Source organism: Sorex araneus, chromosome 6 (genome assembly GCF_027595985.1).
Source record: "Sorex araneus isolate mSorAra2 chromosome 6, mSorAra2.pri, whole genome shotgun sequence".
In the NCBI taxonomy this organism is placed as follows: domain Eukaryota; kingdom Metazoa; phylum Chordata; class Mammalia; order Eulipotyphla; family Soricidae; genus Sorex; species Sorex araneus.
The window spans coordinates 49,740,201-49,756,185 of NC_073307.1; the positions used below are offsets into that span (position 1 = coordinate 49,740,201).

General features: G+C 44.0%; 1 protein-coding gene across 1 annotated transcript in view; it reads left to right on the forward strand.

The window, feature by feature from the left end:
- Positions 1-15,985, forward strand: part of MCTP2 (multiple C2 and transmembrane domain containing 2) — a 167,671-nt gene that overhangs the window by 93,737 nt on the left and 57,949 nt on the right. Inside the window, exons 15-17 of the mRNA XM_004617741.2 lie at positions 6,769-6,870; positions 8,421-8,495; positions 10,594-10,713. Of these exons, the coding sequence (XP_004617798.1) occupies positions 6,769-6,870; positions 8,421-8,495; positions 10,594-10,713 (297 nt within the window). The remainder of the gene's footprint in view (positions 1-6,768; positions 6,871-8,420; positions 8,496-10,593; positions 10,714-15,985) is intronic.

Below are 15,985 nucleotides of genomic sequence, written 5' to 3' on the forward strand. Positions count from 1 at the left end.
TTAAGGCTTTTTAACAGTCATTACAAAAAATGACGTAGTAGATAGTCAAAGCTTTCTGATAGAGACAGCAGAAAATTGTGACTGGAATGGTTTGGAATAGGAAGACTCTGATGATTCACTTCCACATTACTCTGCCAGTGGTACAATCAGTCACCTTTCCCGATGTTTTAGAGATGGAAGACATTGCTGGCTGAAATGTGAGCTTGTTGTAATCCAGTCCAACCAGTTCATTGACTTGTCCTCTCTTGAAGTGGTCCCAATTCTGTCTCTGCCTTTTGAGCCACACCTGGCAGTGTTCAGGGGCTATCACTCCTGACTCTGGTTGAGATAAGGTCAACAGCATTCAAGACAAACCCCTTTGCTCCTGCTCTCTTGCTGGCCCCCAAGTCATTCCTTTATATTCAAGCTTGCATTTACCTTTATCAAATTATCCAGTGAATCACCATGGGAAGATTTTGCCTGATCAGCTTTCTTTAAAATGGGAAGCATTCTTGGTGTTTTTTATTCCTCAGAGCTAAGAAGAAATCCTCTGTTGGTGGGTGAGGAATGTCTACCCTTTGAAATACTCTCACACTGTGGTGATGTGGGCCGGGGGATCTGGTCCTGAGAAGTAGGGGCTTGGGGGTAGCCCAGCACCATCTCATTGTCCATGTGCGTGATAGCCAGCGATATCAGTAATAACTTCCCTTAATGGGTTTTAGGGGACAAATTTTCTATAATTGCTTCTACCAAATAAATGCCTGTGTGTGTATTATTTGCATTTTCAATGAATTATTTGCCCAAGTTCCATCCTTGATGAGTTTTGTGCCATAAAACAGATACACCCAGTTAATCGTGTTTTTGTATATATATATGTGTGTATGTATTTAGGTAAATACAAACATTTGAGCTTTAAAAAGAAATAATACTTATATTTCATTTTCTTTAGATATTTATGGATATGTGACCAGTGGAAAAATGAGCAGGGCTGAAATGGCAACTTCTTTTAAAATTTACTTTTATACTTTTTTTATTTGGGGGCCTCACCCGGGATTACGCCTTGCTCTGTGTTTAAGAATTACTCCTGGTGGTGCTCAGGGGACCATATGGCATGCCAGGGATTGAAGCAGATTGATTGTGTGCAAGAATAATGCCCTCTCCGGGGCTGGAGCAATAGCACAGCGGGTAGGGCGTTTGCCTTGCATGCAGCCGACATGGGTTCAATTCCCAGCATCCCATATGGTCCCCTGAATACCGCCAGGAGTGATTCCTGAGTGCAGAGCCAGGAGTAACCCCTGTGCATCGCCAGGTGTGACCCAAAAAGAAAAAAAAAAGAAGAAGAATGCTCTCTCCACTCTGTTATCTCTCTGGCTCTTGAATTGGTGACTTTTGAGTACAGCCAGCTTTTCACAGAAATTCTGGTCCAATAGGAAGCATTGAGATAATAAAGGAAGATAGAAAAGGCAGGTTTCTATATTGGCATGTTAGACTGATGGTGACCTGAATATAGTTTGCACAACGGAGCTTGTTTGGGATGGGGAGATGGGTTAAGGCAGGAAACGGTGCCCACCAGGATTCTTCCAATGTCCTCAGTAGAGTCAAGTGTACATTGAAGTGTCACTTGAGGATTACATTAGTCAGTGTAGACATACACTAATGGAGAAAGCCTCTCCCAATGAGTCCAAGAATGGCAGCCATTGGCTGTTTCTCTGAGACGCCGAGAACATGCCAGCCCCAAAGTGAAGGAAGCTCAGGATATCTCAGAGAGAGAGAGAGAGAGAGGCAGAGACAGAGAGAGACAGAGACAGAGAGAGACAGAGACAGAGAGACAGAGAGAGACAGAGACAGAGAGACAGAGAGAGAGAAGTTTATTTCATGATGAACAAAACAGTCACTATTTCCCTGAGCCCCCATGCCTCCATGAGCATGGCTGGGCCAGAGGATTTAATCACCAGACCCACACAGCCAGGCCTAGTATTGTAGGAAGTGGCCCTAAATCTTTCTGCGCACCCCCCAAGCAACCATGATAACTATAAACAATATAAGTGTGGGTAACAATTGAGATGCAGTGATGAAATATTGAGATGATGGTCCGTCCATCAGCTGCTCCATTTTTGGGACTGAAACCTTAGGGTTTCTTTTGTACTTGCACCATAGCGGCTGACCAACTTGCAAAATTTGATCGTGTGTGTGTGTGTGAGCACACACATGAATATATAATTTTTTCTGTTTCGGCGCCCATGTCATATGTTCCCACACTTGCCTTGTTTGGGCAGAATGTCTCAGTAGATTCCCAAAAGATAGGAAATATTCTGTAATATGAAAACTTTGAACATAGAAATTATTAGTGAGGTGAGCCCTAAAACACCTGGTGGAAATGAATCCCCAGTAGCTAATCACGAATCACATGAATCATGAAATCCCGTTGATCGTTGATTTATTGAGCAGGCTCAGTAACCTCTCCATTTGTCCTATCCCTGAGATTTTAGAAGCCTCTCTCGACTCGGCCCTCACAAGGATGCCACATTGGAGGCGCTTTCAGGGTCAGGGGAATGAGATCCAGCTTGTTACTGGCTTTAGCATTGAATACACCATGGGAAGCTTGCTAGGCTGTCCCATGTGGGCAGGAAACTCTCAGTAGCTTGCCAGTTTGTCCCAGAGGGAGAAGTAGGTTATAAGATACCAGGGAGCTTGCTTTTAAGTCTCTGGATGTTGGCCGTTGATGGGATTACACATACCTGGGTTCTTCTGCTGGTACCTTCATGCGTGAGGCCTGTCCGAACGTGTGGAGAGGGGCCTTGAGCATGGCTGGGGCTAGGTGCCGGTGGTCTTCGGCCACTGGGAGCTCTGCTCGGGGCGGGAATGGAAGCTGGAGCCCCTCCCCTCCGAGGGGCCCCAGGCAAGACAGCCAGGCGTGCGGGCAAGAGACCCTCTACCTGCCAGTAGCTAAGGTGACACAAAAACTAGAATTATAGACCTATTTGAAGTAGGCGAATAAAAATTAGGGAGAAGGGTCAAAAGGAAATTCTTACTCTGGCTTTATAATTGAACATGCCAGGTTGGAAATCAATTAAGCCTTCCAACAAAAGGAACTAAGATAAACGAAGAATAAATTTGAAATTGCTGAAGATAGAGGTAGTGTAGAATATATGTAAGCTGTAGATCTCTGAATTCTGGTATTAGTTCCCCCCATCCCAAAGAGTGAAACAGATCAGTTATTTTCAAAACTAATGAAAAAAAAAGTTAAGTGAAATTAAGATTGAGGAAACCAAAAGGATTTGGGGGGGCTGGCAAGAGGTCTCTGCATGGCATATGATTAAACTTTATTGAGGAACTTGAGAAAAGTAGATATAAACACAAATCTTGGGTAGGGACTATGAAAGTATAAAATCTTTGCAAGGCGAAACTCTAATTATCGTATCTCATAGAGAAATTAATATGAAAAATAGAAAATTTCTTTTGAAAAATGTATATAGAGGAACTTAACCATTATGTAGTCATTATCTGCTTAGTAAAAATAATTATAGAGACCAGAAAAAGTTATCAGATAATTTTTTTCTTTTCTCTCTGCATTTTTTGCCCTCCCCCAAATAAAATAATAGACTCAAATTGTTTTGTGGATACATTTTCCCTCAAAACTTATAGAACAAGAACTTCTTACTTAGTGAGTTTTGTCACTCTTAGCTGATAAGAAGGGCAGGTACGCAGGTGTGTTGAAGAATATTCACTCAAGGTAAAGACATTCCTTTTTTTCTCCCAATGGCCCTTATATTTTAGGGCAGTGAATTTTTGCCAGAAGCCAGGAAAACCTCCTGGCAAATGCAGAAAACTTCACTTGTCAAACAGTAAAAGCTGTGCCACTTCTTTCTACCTTGGCGACCAAACTTTCAAAATTAAACACTGGTTTTCCTCTGAAGTGACTGTGTCACACCTAAACACCAAAGTGTATTTGTCTAGGTTGTCACCTCTAAATTTTCTTTCTCTTGGATTTAGTTGTTCCACTTAATAGAGGCTTTAAACATTTCCAAACAGAAAAATCATTTTCAGAGTTCAAAGTACAAACAGTCGGCATGTACCATGTGTTTAAATTTCATTGCCTTTTAGAGAAATGCTTTTTATAGAGGAGCTCCGTAAATTGGGTAGGACAGAACTTTCTACCCTGTATTCTTGTATTGGAAGTTAAATTACAGAAAGATCACGGGGGATGAAAATAGCTTCTGTGGCCTCGATTGGAGTGTTTAATTATAACATTAAATAATTAAGGGGAAAATCTTTCCTCACCACCCAGCAAATCCCAGTCTTAAACAGATATTTTTCCCCCTAAAACACCTCTGTAGCATTACAAATCAACCAAGCATTTGTCTGTAGAAATGATAAATTATGTTTTCTATATATACTTCCTCTTACTTAGCATTGAAAGAAATGAGACATTAGCAGATAAACTTAAGAAATTTGTATCTAACATTAGATAGCAGCTCATTTTTATTAACTGTTACTGGTGCAAAATCAACTTGCAGTTTGACACCTAGACAAAGCATTTAAAATGCTTCTTTTCATGGACATATTTATGAATACAAATTCTTAATGAAAATGTAAGACAGCTACATGCCATACCCCTCTCTAATTCCCCTCTGGCAAAGAGAGCATCGTGATATTTATGGATGTTCATAGGGATTTAATTTTTTTTCTGTAATTTCCCCAACTCTTTGCAAGTTTTTCAACCTGTAATTTGTGTCTTGGAGGAAAGTTTAATATTAAAGTGCCAAACGTGGGCAATTTCTTGCTTTAGTCAGTGACTCTGAAACTCTAAGGCAGCATTTTGCCAAATGCTTGGACATTGAGAAAGGAAACAGCCATTTATAAAATTAAACACCACCAACAACAAAACACTAAACCTTCTTTTAGTATAAAACAGAACTTCTGGGGTGATGGTTCCTCTTCTTCTCCTGTTGACCTTCCTGTACCCCGAAGGAATCATGGAAATTTTGGGAGCCCAGTGCAGTGACGGGGTGTGCTAGCAGGAGGGCTGACTTGCATGGGAGAGCTCTTGGCCCCGTGTCTTGCTGTTTTTATTTCTTTCAACTTTAACATCCACCTTTGATTATGTGAGCCTGCAGAGCAAGGCGGAAGCTGTAGATCCTGTTTGGATCCTGGGGAGGAAGGAAAGCAAAGTTTGATGGGGGCACCCCCTTCCTCTGAGCCGATGACCGGGAAAGTCTTCGGAAGGAGAGAGGTGGGGTGTCATGGGGAAGGAAGGTGACCTCTCCCTTGTAAAGTGGGACTGTGCTTCCTCCCCACCCACACTTACTCAACCAGTTTCCACTCTGGTTCCTAAGACACTTGGGCTGCAACAGACTGATGAAAAGGGACACCTGCTTTGTGCCTCAGTTCCCTCCGCTCTTTTCTGGAGACCATGAGCCGAAGGGGTAGTAAAAGGGATTGGTCGCTGGCTAGGATGGCCTCCAAACGCAGCTGTGGGTCTGAGCTGGAGTTGAACTCATGCCCTCCCCCCCAACCCTCCCCGCCCCCCCAGTGATGCCGATCAGCTTCTGAACAGTCAGAAGCTTCATCGAGGTAGAGACTAAATGTCTTAGGCTTCTGGCAAACAGGCAAATGGAGGGATGCCTTGGATGGAGCCCAAGTGGTTTCCCAAAATGGTCCAGAAGGATTCCTTTAATGGCTGAATGTGCTCGGGTCCATGGGGCGACCTTGATTTCTAGGCCACAAGCTTGTCCACGGAATACATCAGGACTTGCGTGGTTCTTGGGGAGGTTTGGCGGCACTCTGGGTGTTTTGCTGATCATCACCTACATTTTCGCTGTGCTCATTGATTCATTGACCTTGCTTCATGGCTGGGAAACACTAATCCGATCAAGATGAATTTCTTTTCTGTTTAATCATTTATCAGATTTCTTTTATCCGTTTATCTTTTGGGGAGGGGGCGTGTAGGGTCATATCCAGCAACGCTCAGGGGCTGTTCCTGGCTCTGTGCTGAGGAGTGACTCCTCATGGTGCTCTGGGGACCTTGAGCCAAATGTTGCCCTTGACCTGGGTTTGATCCCTGGCATCCCCGAACCCACCAGGAGTAACCACTGAGCACAGAGCCAGAAATAACCCTTGAGCACCACCAAGTGTGGCCCCTTTACCCTCCTCAAACCCCTAAAAAATTGTACTGTATAGAAAAATTGCAAAGAAAATGTAGACCTCCCTAGAGTCCTCACTTAGATTTCCTTTATTATGATTATCCCTATTAAAGCTAAAAGCTGTAATTACACATTACCATCAGTTCTGGTCTTTTTTCATGTCATCAGTTTTCCCACTGTTTCTTTTTTTTTTCTGTCTGTGTTCCAAGATCCAACCCAGAATACTGCCTGGCATTTCTAGAATTATCTTATCTCTTTAGTCTCTTCTGACTTGTAAGTTTCCTGGTCTTTTCCTTTTTCTCATGATCTTGACAATCGTGCAAAGTCCAGGCCAGGAATTTGGGAGGATATCCATCATTTTCAACACGAAGTGTCTTCTGGGAGCACTCAAAGAGGAAACTCATGTAGACTTAGGACTAATTTGTACCACTCATTTCCCACTGCTACCCCAGTTTCGGCCCAGGGATGGCTACTTTATCTTATCAGTTGTAACAGCATTGTAGAATTAAATGTTGACTTAGGATGAATGATTTAGTATTTGTTTCATCCGCATTCTCAGCATGGTCACTGTGTACTGCTTGAGTTCTTTAATTGGAACCACATAGAAAGTTTGTGTCTTATTTATTTATTCTTTTGTTGATGACAGATTAGAGATGGACAACAGAACTGTTATGTGTTGAAGAATAAAGATTTAGAGCATGCTTTTAAAGGAGTTATTTACTTGGAGATGGACCTCATCTATAATCCGGTAAGTCTAGCGAAGCCCAGTTCCTCAGTTTATTCATCCCCCAAAGTCAAAGGTAAACCAGTCTGGAAAGCCTCAATGCAAAGCAAAAGTTTCAGAGCAGAGACAAGTGGAGAGAGAGAGAAGAGAAAGATGCTAAGACTAGACATCCAATCAGTGTTGCCCAAGCCAGCTTTCAACTGGTTTTCATTGTGTTGAATTTCTAGAATGGAGGCTATTTAATTTTCAACAAAGGGGGAAAAACAAACAATGAAAAATGCAAGGAAACATTGCTATATTGGCTTATTACTTGGTCATTTTCTAACCATTGGCTGTCAGATAGAAAGAGCTCCAAGTATGTAACGTGTCATTGAATTATTCCAGGTTTCTTAGTACTCAATGCGATCAAGACAAGTAGTGACTCAATAAGAAAATTTGGTTAAGGAGGGATTATTTTTTAGCATATCTTGAACATTTCATTGCATGTAAATGGTGTAAACACATGCATAATTTTTAGAGTTACTTTTTTTCTTTTTTTGTTATTTTATTATTTATTTTTAAAATTTTTTATTAGTGAATCACCGTGAGGTACAGTTATAAACTTATGAACTTTCACGCTTGCATTTCAGAGGTGCTTTTAAAATTGTTATTATTTATTTATTTAACTTGAATCACCGTGAAATACACAGTTAGCAATTGTTCCTGATTGGACTTCAGTCATATAATGTTCCAAATACTTGATCCTTCACCAGTATACATTTCCCACCACCAATGTCTCCAGTTTCCCTCCCACCATCCTTGCCCTACACTCACTTACCTCTATGGCAGGCACCTTTTTTCTCTCTCTCAAACATGTATATATTTGGCAAGCTTTAGTTGTGAGCCTAAACCCTAATTTTTTTTTTTAAAACATGAACCAGTTCTTTTAGTTCTTCATATTGCTGGTATAAGCTGCACCATTTGAGAATTTTTTCTTACAGTAATAGTTTCTATAATACATCTATAGTAATTTCCACTTGCAGCTCCTTCAAAGTGGAAGCGAGCTCTAGAGACACACCACGGCATCTGCATGTAGAATTTCCCACGTTGCGTTTTTCATAAATCATTTTGGTACCTGTCTTCGTGTGAATTGGCCTTTATTCTGGTTTTCTAGCTTTCAGATCTTTCAATCGCTAGTCACATTTCAATGTCCACATTCTCCCCAATTGCTGAAGGAGAAAAAGAGAAGACCGAGCCTATACATGCCTTTTTTTGTTTTTGTGGCATTCTTTTCGCAGGGCTGGAGATGGAACCCGTGTCTCCTGTGTGCCGGGCATACACTACTTTGCCATGTAGCCACCTCCCCAGTCCCAAACGCTCAAGTTTGGGTTTGTTTTGGAGGGCCACACCTGGCGATGCTCAGGGCTTCCTTTTGGTTCTGTGCTCAGGTCCTGGTAGGCTCAGGGGACCCTATGGGATGATAGGGATCGAACCCGAGTCGACCATGTGCAAGGCAAGCGCTCTTCCCTCTGTCTTTTCTCTTCGGCTCCTCTTTTTTGTGTTTTAATAATAAGAAAACAATGATGTCTTACTAGGTCAAAGCGAGTATCAGAACCTTCACCCCCAGAGAAAAGCGCTTCTTAGAAGACAGCCGCAAGCTCTCCAAAAAGGTAGGTGGTCTTCAGACTGGCTTCTGGGGGGTACCCTCAGCCTGCTGTGGCCGCACTCCCAGGGGCTACATCTCCTTAGCACTCACCTCTCTGTCCCTCCCCTCATTCCTTTCTCCTTGATCTCCCAAGCAAGTTGCATCCGTAGCTTCTCTCCCACTCCTGCTCCTACTCCCCACAGGGGCTTCCTGGCCTGCTCACATGAACCCGTGTCATTGCGGTCCTGTGACTTGTTTTCTTTTGGGGCCGCATCCAGTGTTGCTCAGGGCTTACTCCTGGCTCTGCACTCAGGGATCACTCCTGGCCGGGTGCTGCCGGGGATGGAACCCAGGTTCCATTGTGCCAGGAAAGTGCCCTTCCCACTGTCCTATGCCTCTTGTCCCTGGTTCTGCGACTTTTGAGGGGAGTATTTTTTGTGAATGAGATTGGTCCAGGAACTAACATGGGGGCTCTGGAGTGGCACCTGGTTTTTTCCCCATAGCTGTTCCCTCTTCCTACTTCTCTGATGTCCAGATGGGGCAAGGTGGTATCTGGCCTCCTGTGCAACGGCCCAGGGCCCCTTTTTTCCTGTGACCTGCATTTTGCTTTGCCATCAGTTCAGCAAAAAAAGGGGAGCATTCAGGCGCAGTCCCAACAACCAGGGCAAGATCCAGGCCCTTCAGGGAAGCTGGTGTCTTTTCTTTATTTCTTTCTTTCTAACTTGACCTTCTCTTTCCGGACCCCCAGCCCTGTCCAAGATTTAGGATTCTTGCCCGGTACCTATTGTCCTTTTTGAGCTGGTCACACAAAGAACAAAATGTTCCGCTTCCCAAGTGTTTATTACTTCCATTGCTTCCCATGGGAGAAGCAGCTGTGAATTTTAGGAGGTGCTTAAAGAGACAGGCATCTCTTTCGGCTCCTGGTTTCCCGTCAGCTGGGTGTGGTGAAGGCATGGGCATGCTTTTTGGAAAAGGCCCTGACCGGCTTGGGGAGCTGTACCCACATGTTTGCTTTGGGTCTGCTGTAGCCTGGAGTGAGGTATTGAGTGGGTGTAATCTGAGTTCCCCCACTGGCCCAGTGCTTCAGCTGTTGTTGTTATCATTGCCTTGTGCCCTGTGGACTTGGAAGTTAAAACCTAAGTGGAGATAGGTGGGGTCGCTGCTTTGCAAACATGTTGAAATGCATCCTTTGGCTCAGGGGACAGAAGACATTTCCTTTGCCAAACAAGACCTCCTGTCCAGCCTGTGCATGTGGTGGTAGGGGGCAAGTGGGAGGCCAGGATTCTGTCTGTGGGGCCTATCGCAAGGGGATGCCCTCAAAGTTTCCTAGACATTTAGTTTGCAGTTAGGTTGCAAATGCTTTCGAGCTCTTAGGATGTGAAGGTCATTTTCCATTGCCCGTTCCTTTCCTCCAGGAATGACTTCCCTAGAAATAAACACCTTCCTGCACACTGGACACTTGCCCAAACTTCTGCAGCTGCAGTGGGGAAGACTGGCGCCCCGTCTCCACCTCTCTAGGCTTTTCTTCTGTCGTTTCTGGTGCCACATCTGGCAGGGCTTACTCCTGACTCTGTGCTCAGCCTGGTAGGGCTTAGGGGACCATTTTCAGTGCTAGTGTTCAAAACGGGGTGGGTCGCCTGCAAAGCAATGCCTTACCCCCTGGACTATCTCTCCAACCATTACCTTGTTTTTATTGTTGTTGTTCTTTATGAGCTAGAAGATCTCAACTTGATGTTTTAAATGTCTCCATTTCCTTCCCAAATGAAAGTTATAGACAGTCATTCCCCATTCCACTTTCTTTTTCTTCCTCTATCAAACATACAACAATATATCCAGTGCAGTCACTTCGACCACTTTTGTGCTGAACGAGTGTAGTTATTTTGGGCAACAAAATTTTCTCTATCCAAGGAACTAAAAAATGCCTTTGCTTTTCTTTGCCTCTCTGGGTGATCCTATTTTAAAAAGTTTTAGAGGATGTCTGAAGACTTTTTTTCTATTATTTTATTTTCAGTCTGGCAACTGTATAACATGGAATGTAAATAATCAAGCTGCCTGATGGAAAGAGAGTATTTTAGAGTGTGGAAACCAAGTTTCCATTTTTTTCTTTTCTTTTCTTTTACTAGATCTTATCTAGAGATGTAGACCGTGTGAAGAGAATTACCATGGCAATATGGAACACAGTCCAGTTTCTGAAAAGCTGCTTCCTGTGGGAATCTACACTCAGAAGCACAGTAGCATTTGTGGTAAGATTACCCCCTTTTTTTTTTTAAATGTTCACATGATTTGCATCTGCATCTGACATAAGTGCAGATGGGTTTTATCTTAATGAGGGAAGAGTCATCCACATTTCCATATTTGTATCGATACAGACACTCTTAAATATAACAGGCTTTTCTGATATATACATCCCAGCATAGGTGATGATATCAATTAGGCCTTTCTGTAGCCCTGTTTAAGTCAAATTTCCTCTTGAACATACATTTAATTACTCAAGTTTTACTTATATATGGATACATTGAAGAGAGTGTTCTGTATATTTTAAAATAGTCTTACGCTTTTTCTAGGTAGGTTGGTGGATTCTCCGCTTTGGGGGATATCATTTCCCCTTCTGTACCTCGACTGTGTTCTTGCTAGTCTTCTGAAAACAGCAGATGAAAAGCCACATGACCCAATAAAGACTAAAGGACTCTGTTTAATGTTCTAAGGAATTCATTCACAAACTTGAAACCAACCAACATGCATTTGTTGATCACTCCTCAGAAATAATTTCTACCCATGATAGTTGGGCTCAGTAACAGTACAGAGAACTAAAGACTTAGAGAAATATACTCTTATTTTCTTTCAGTTTTCTGGGATAGTACTAAGCCTATTCAGACCTAGTCTGAGAATCAGCTATGTAGACTCCTGAGTGGCAAGATCCAGAGTGGATGCAGTACTTTCCCTGGGCATCAGGGGCGCTCTCCTTCATTTGTGAAGGGACTCGACCTTGGTCAGATAGAGGGAGAAAAGCATTCTCCCCAGGGTGCATCTTTTTGGTTTTGTTTGGGGGCCACACTTGGCTGTGCTCCAGGGTTACCCCTGGTTCTGCAATCAGGAATCACTCCTCATGTCCTCCGGGGACTATATATAGGATGTTGGGGATCAAGCGCAGGTGGGCCATGCAAGGCAAGCGCCCTCCTGATGTACTGTCGCTCCAGCCCCTAAGTGTCTATGTTGTGCATTTTGTATTATGTTTTTCATTCAGGATAGGAGGTGCGTGGTAGAGCCTAGTGAGTGACAGAGTTGGGAGCCTTGACTGGACCTTCTGTCTCTGGTTTCCTGCTGTCCTGGTTCTCTCCTGCAGACAGACTCACATTCACTATCTAGAGGGCCTAGACCCCTCCCTGATTTGGACAGGCTTTCAGCTCTCAACTCAGAAGATCTTTTAATCCCAGGGGCTTCTACTTGCTTTAGTTTGTTGCAGTTTTCCTTGTTTGGGTTTGGGGAAGGCCCGCTGTGGGTCTGACCTGTAATGCATGCCTTGTCGGATGGATCCAAAGTGGCTCCCAAAGTTAGTCTTCAAAGGAAGCAAAATGAATCCGGGATTTTTGTTCATGTTTTGTTCATGTTGTTGGTATCTTTTTTTTTTCCTGGTCAGCTCTTCTCTCCCACTGGCCATTTCATGGCCTTCTCTGCTTTCTCCATTTCCTCCCTAAAAACTTTGTGCCGAGAATTCTCTGGCTAAGTATAATAATAGTTGGGAATGATCACTCTGGACAAGAACTGAGTGAAACCAGGTAAAGGGATATACATGATGACCTTTCAGTATCTGTATTGCAAACTATAATGCCTACAATGAGAGAGAGAGAGAGAGAGAGAGAGAGAGAGAGAGAGAGAGAGAGAGAGAGAGAGAGAGAGAGAGAGAGAGAGAAGTGGGGTGGGTACAGGAGGGGAAACAAGGCATTGATGGTGGGAAATGTACTACCAGGGAAGGGATGGGGAAGGAACATCGTATGACTGAAACCCAATCATGAGCAATTTTGTCACTGTGAGTCTCACTGTGTGGTTTAATTTAAAAATAAAAATTACAAAAAATTATAAAAGAAAATTCTCTGGCTAGTCCGGGCCGGTGAGGAAGCATCCGTGTCTACAGTGGCTTCTTCCAGTCCAGGCCCCAGCCCGCTGCTGCCAGGAGGGCCTCCACGTTCCAGCCTCTGCTCGGGTTTCTTCGTTTCTGGCGCTGAGAGCTTTTAGGAAAACAGAGCTCTTGTTGCCTGGATTCTTGGTGTGGGGATGACAGGAATGATTAATGGTCGCCCCACCTGATCTGAAGGAAGATTAGGACAAATGCCTCCCAGTGGGGAATGGGGGAAAGGGAGCTGGAGATGGCATGGGAGCCGGGGTGGGGGTTGGTGGCAGCCCCGTGGAACCCCAATGCAGGCAGGCAGACGTGGCTGCTGGGGCTCCTTCTATATGTCTCAAGGGCTCCACCCGGGTTTGTTGGTCAGATTGTTGCAAGGGCCGCCAGACTGCTGGGGACCCCACGGTTGGCAGGAGCCGTGGTCCCCCACCGGGCCCCTTTGGGAGGAAGCGCATTGAGACCATGAGAAATGAGGCGTATGCTAAGTTCTGCCTCGCTGGGGTGCTGGAAGGGCAAGGACTTGCTCAAATCCTTCTCGTTTTCAGTTTTAATTTAAAAATGTAATGCACTTAGCCCTGGTGGATCTCATGCCCCCCCCAAAGACAGAAAAATGTGAGTCTCTGCCACCCCAAAAAGTATGAAGGGAAATTTTGGTCTGAGAAAGTTTTCAGGACTGCTGAGGATATTCCAAATACTGAAACTGATCTTTTTGTTTGTTTGTTTTGCCTGTGCTCAGGGCTTACTCCTGGCTTAGAATCTTAGTAATTACTCCTGGTGGTGCTCAGGGGACAATATAGGATGGTGGGCATCAATCCCAGGTCAGCCTCATGCAAGGAAAGTGCCCTACCTACTGTACTGTCACTCTGGCTCCCTTTCTTTTTCTTTAAAAAAAGAATTTAAGGTACATATTTAGAATGGAATGAAAATTAAAGATACAGATTACAGTTTCCTCTTCTACTTTTAAAACAGAATGAAATTCTAGATGGCCAGGTCTTTGGTTCTTTGGAAAGCGTTTTTCTCTCATGGCTTTTGCCTATGGACATTGGTTAGCTGTCTGTGGACTATTGGTTACTGGATTCAGGTCTGGGGCCCTGAGGCCTCTTTTGGGTTGTTTTTCTGCAAAGTGTTGCATTATCATCAGTTGACCTGGGCCAAAGAGAGGTGTGGGAGGCCACAATGTAAAGCGATTTGCCCCACCTGGGCACCATATTTATCACTGATGGTGGGCACTAATATTCCAGTCAGGTGCCATATTTGTCACTGATGTTGGGCACTGATATTCCACTTGGGTGCTATATTTGTCACTGGCAGTAGACACTGCTATTTCCTCATGACCTACAGAAGGCAGAATGCTGCTGTGACCCACCACTTTGATTATTTCTTTGGATTCAGCTCCTTGGCCTTGGCGTGACAAAGGTCAGAACAACTCCATGGTTATCTGGGAGCCAAATCCTCAACCACGACGATCCTGAACACTAGGATTCCTTGGAAGCCCCTTCTCTGCTAGAAATCAGAAAAACTTCTGGAACTGGAAGGTTCATTGCAGAGGAGAAAGGCATGGCTTGGCCCAGTAGCCCTCAGAGCTCTTCTCTGGAGGTACAGGAAGTGGCGGGTAAGCACTGGGCAGTGCAAGGAAGAAAGCTTGAGAGAGATTTTCTCTCACTTACATTTTGTCACATCACAGAACAGTGGACCTCATGTTCATATCCCAATTTCCAGATGATACAGGACACAAACATTAGAGGATCATGTTCAGTATGTTCTAGCTGTTGTTCTTCAGGCTTTGTGAAAGCCAAACCACATACTCATTTTCTGAGGATTTCTCTGAATGTGTGGGTGAATATATTAGCGCACGTTGAAAGCTGGGATTAGAGACAAACAACCCGTTAGGATAGATGGCTGGGGGACGTGCAGTTAGAATGGCTGGGAAAACAGCCCTGAGCTTGTTTGATGCCCTAAGTCTGTACTCTTTGCCTCAGTGTTAATTCCCAGTACACTGATGTAGGTGGTTGAACTCCTGATGCTGAGAAGAAAGAGGTTTTTAATCCACTCAAACCTGTGAATGTTGCTGTAGCCTGAATTTATTGTTTCTGCAGGAGAAGAATTTTGTTGTTGTTGTTGCTGCTTGATTTGGGTCATACCCTGTGATGCTCAGGAGTTACTCCTGACTCTGCACTCAGGAGTTACTCTTGGCAGTGCTTGGGGAACCATATGGGATGTAGGGGATTGAACTTGGGTCGAGTGCATGGAAGGCACCTGCTGTACTATTGCTTCAGCTCCAAGAAGTGTTTTTCTTTTTTTTTAAAGAGTTGGTGCAGTATTCCAAATTGCATTTCCGTGAAGGTCTTTTTTTTTTTTTTTTTTGGCTTTTGGGTCACACCCAGTGATCTCATGAATTACTCCTGGCTCTGCACTCAGGAATTACCCATATGCTCTGGGAACCATATGGGATGCCAGGGATTGAACCTCGGTCTGTCACATGAATGACAAATGCCCTCTGTACTGTACTATCGCTCCAGCCGCACTGGAGGTCTACAAAAGGCTATAGAAGAGACATTGGTTTCTGAATGGAGGCCAGCCATGGCTAGACTATCACAATGAGAAGAAATGTCTGTTTCCCTAAGAAGCCTTGTACAAACATGTTTTCTAAACATGCATGTGGTCAGTTACACCTCGACTGTCTTGAACCCTTAGTAGTTTTATAGGCCAAGTCTTCCAGTGCTAAGTCTGGGGCATTTTAGAATATTAAACCATTTACTTGACTGATGGAGGGACTGCTGATTGCCTCCTTTTTGCAGATAAGAACAAAGACCGTGTAGAGGCTTGAGACTCAGAGAACTCATTCTCATCAGAGGCAGAGCTGGGCTTTGAAACGCAGGCCACAGGTCTAACCATTGGCATACACTGCCTTTCCATGATCTTGGCCTACGAGGCTCATGGCTTATATTGAAGCAGAGAAGAATCTCTCTTTCCATGTCTCTTTTGATATTTCTTATATTTAGCTAAAGAAGACAAACCCGATTAATCATTTCAATTACGAATGCAGACATTGTTCATGGTTTTTTTTTTAAAAACATTCTTGTTTTGGGGCCATGCCCAGTTGTGTACAGGCTTACTCCTGACTCTGCATCAAGGGGTCACTCCTGGTGGTGCGCAGGGGACCATCTGAGATGCTGGGGATTGAATCCAGGATTAGCCTTGTGCAAGGAAGGTGCCCTACCTGTTGTACTGTTGCTCTGGCCCTAGGATTTTAAGTCTGTTTCAAGATGTCCCAGGGAAAGAAGCTATTTCTGCAGGAGTGGTAGTAAAAATTCTCAAACACAGTGTTTAATTCATAAGAGAAGGGGCCGGAATTCAAGTAGCCCAAAGCAGATGCCTGTCACCTTTTGGGGGAG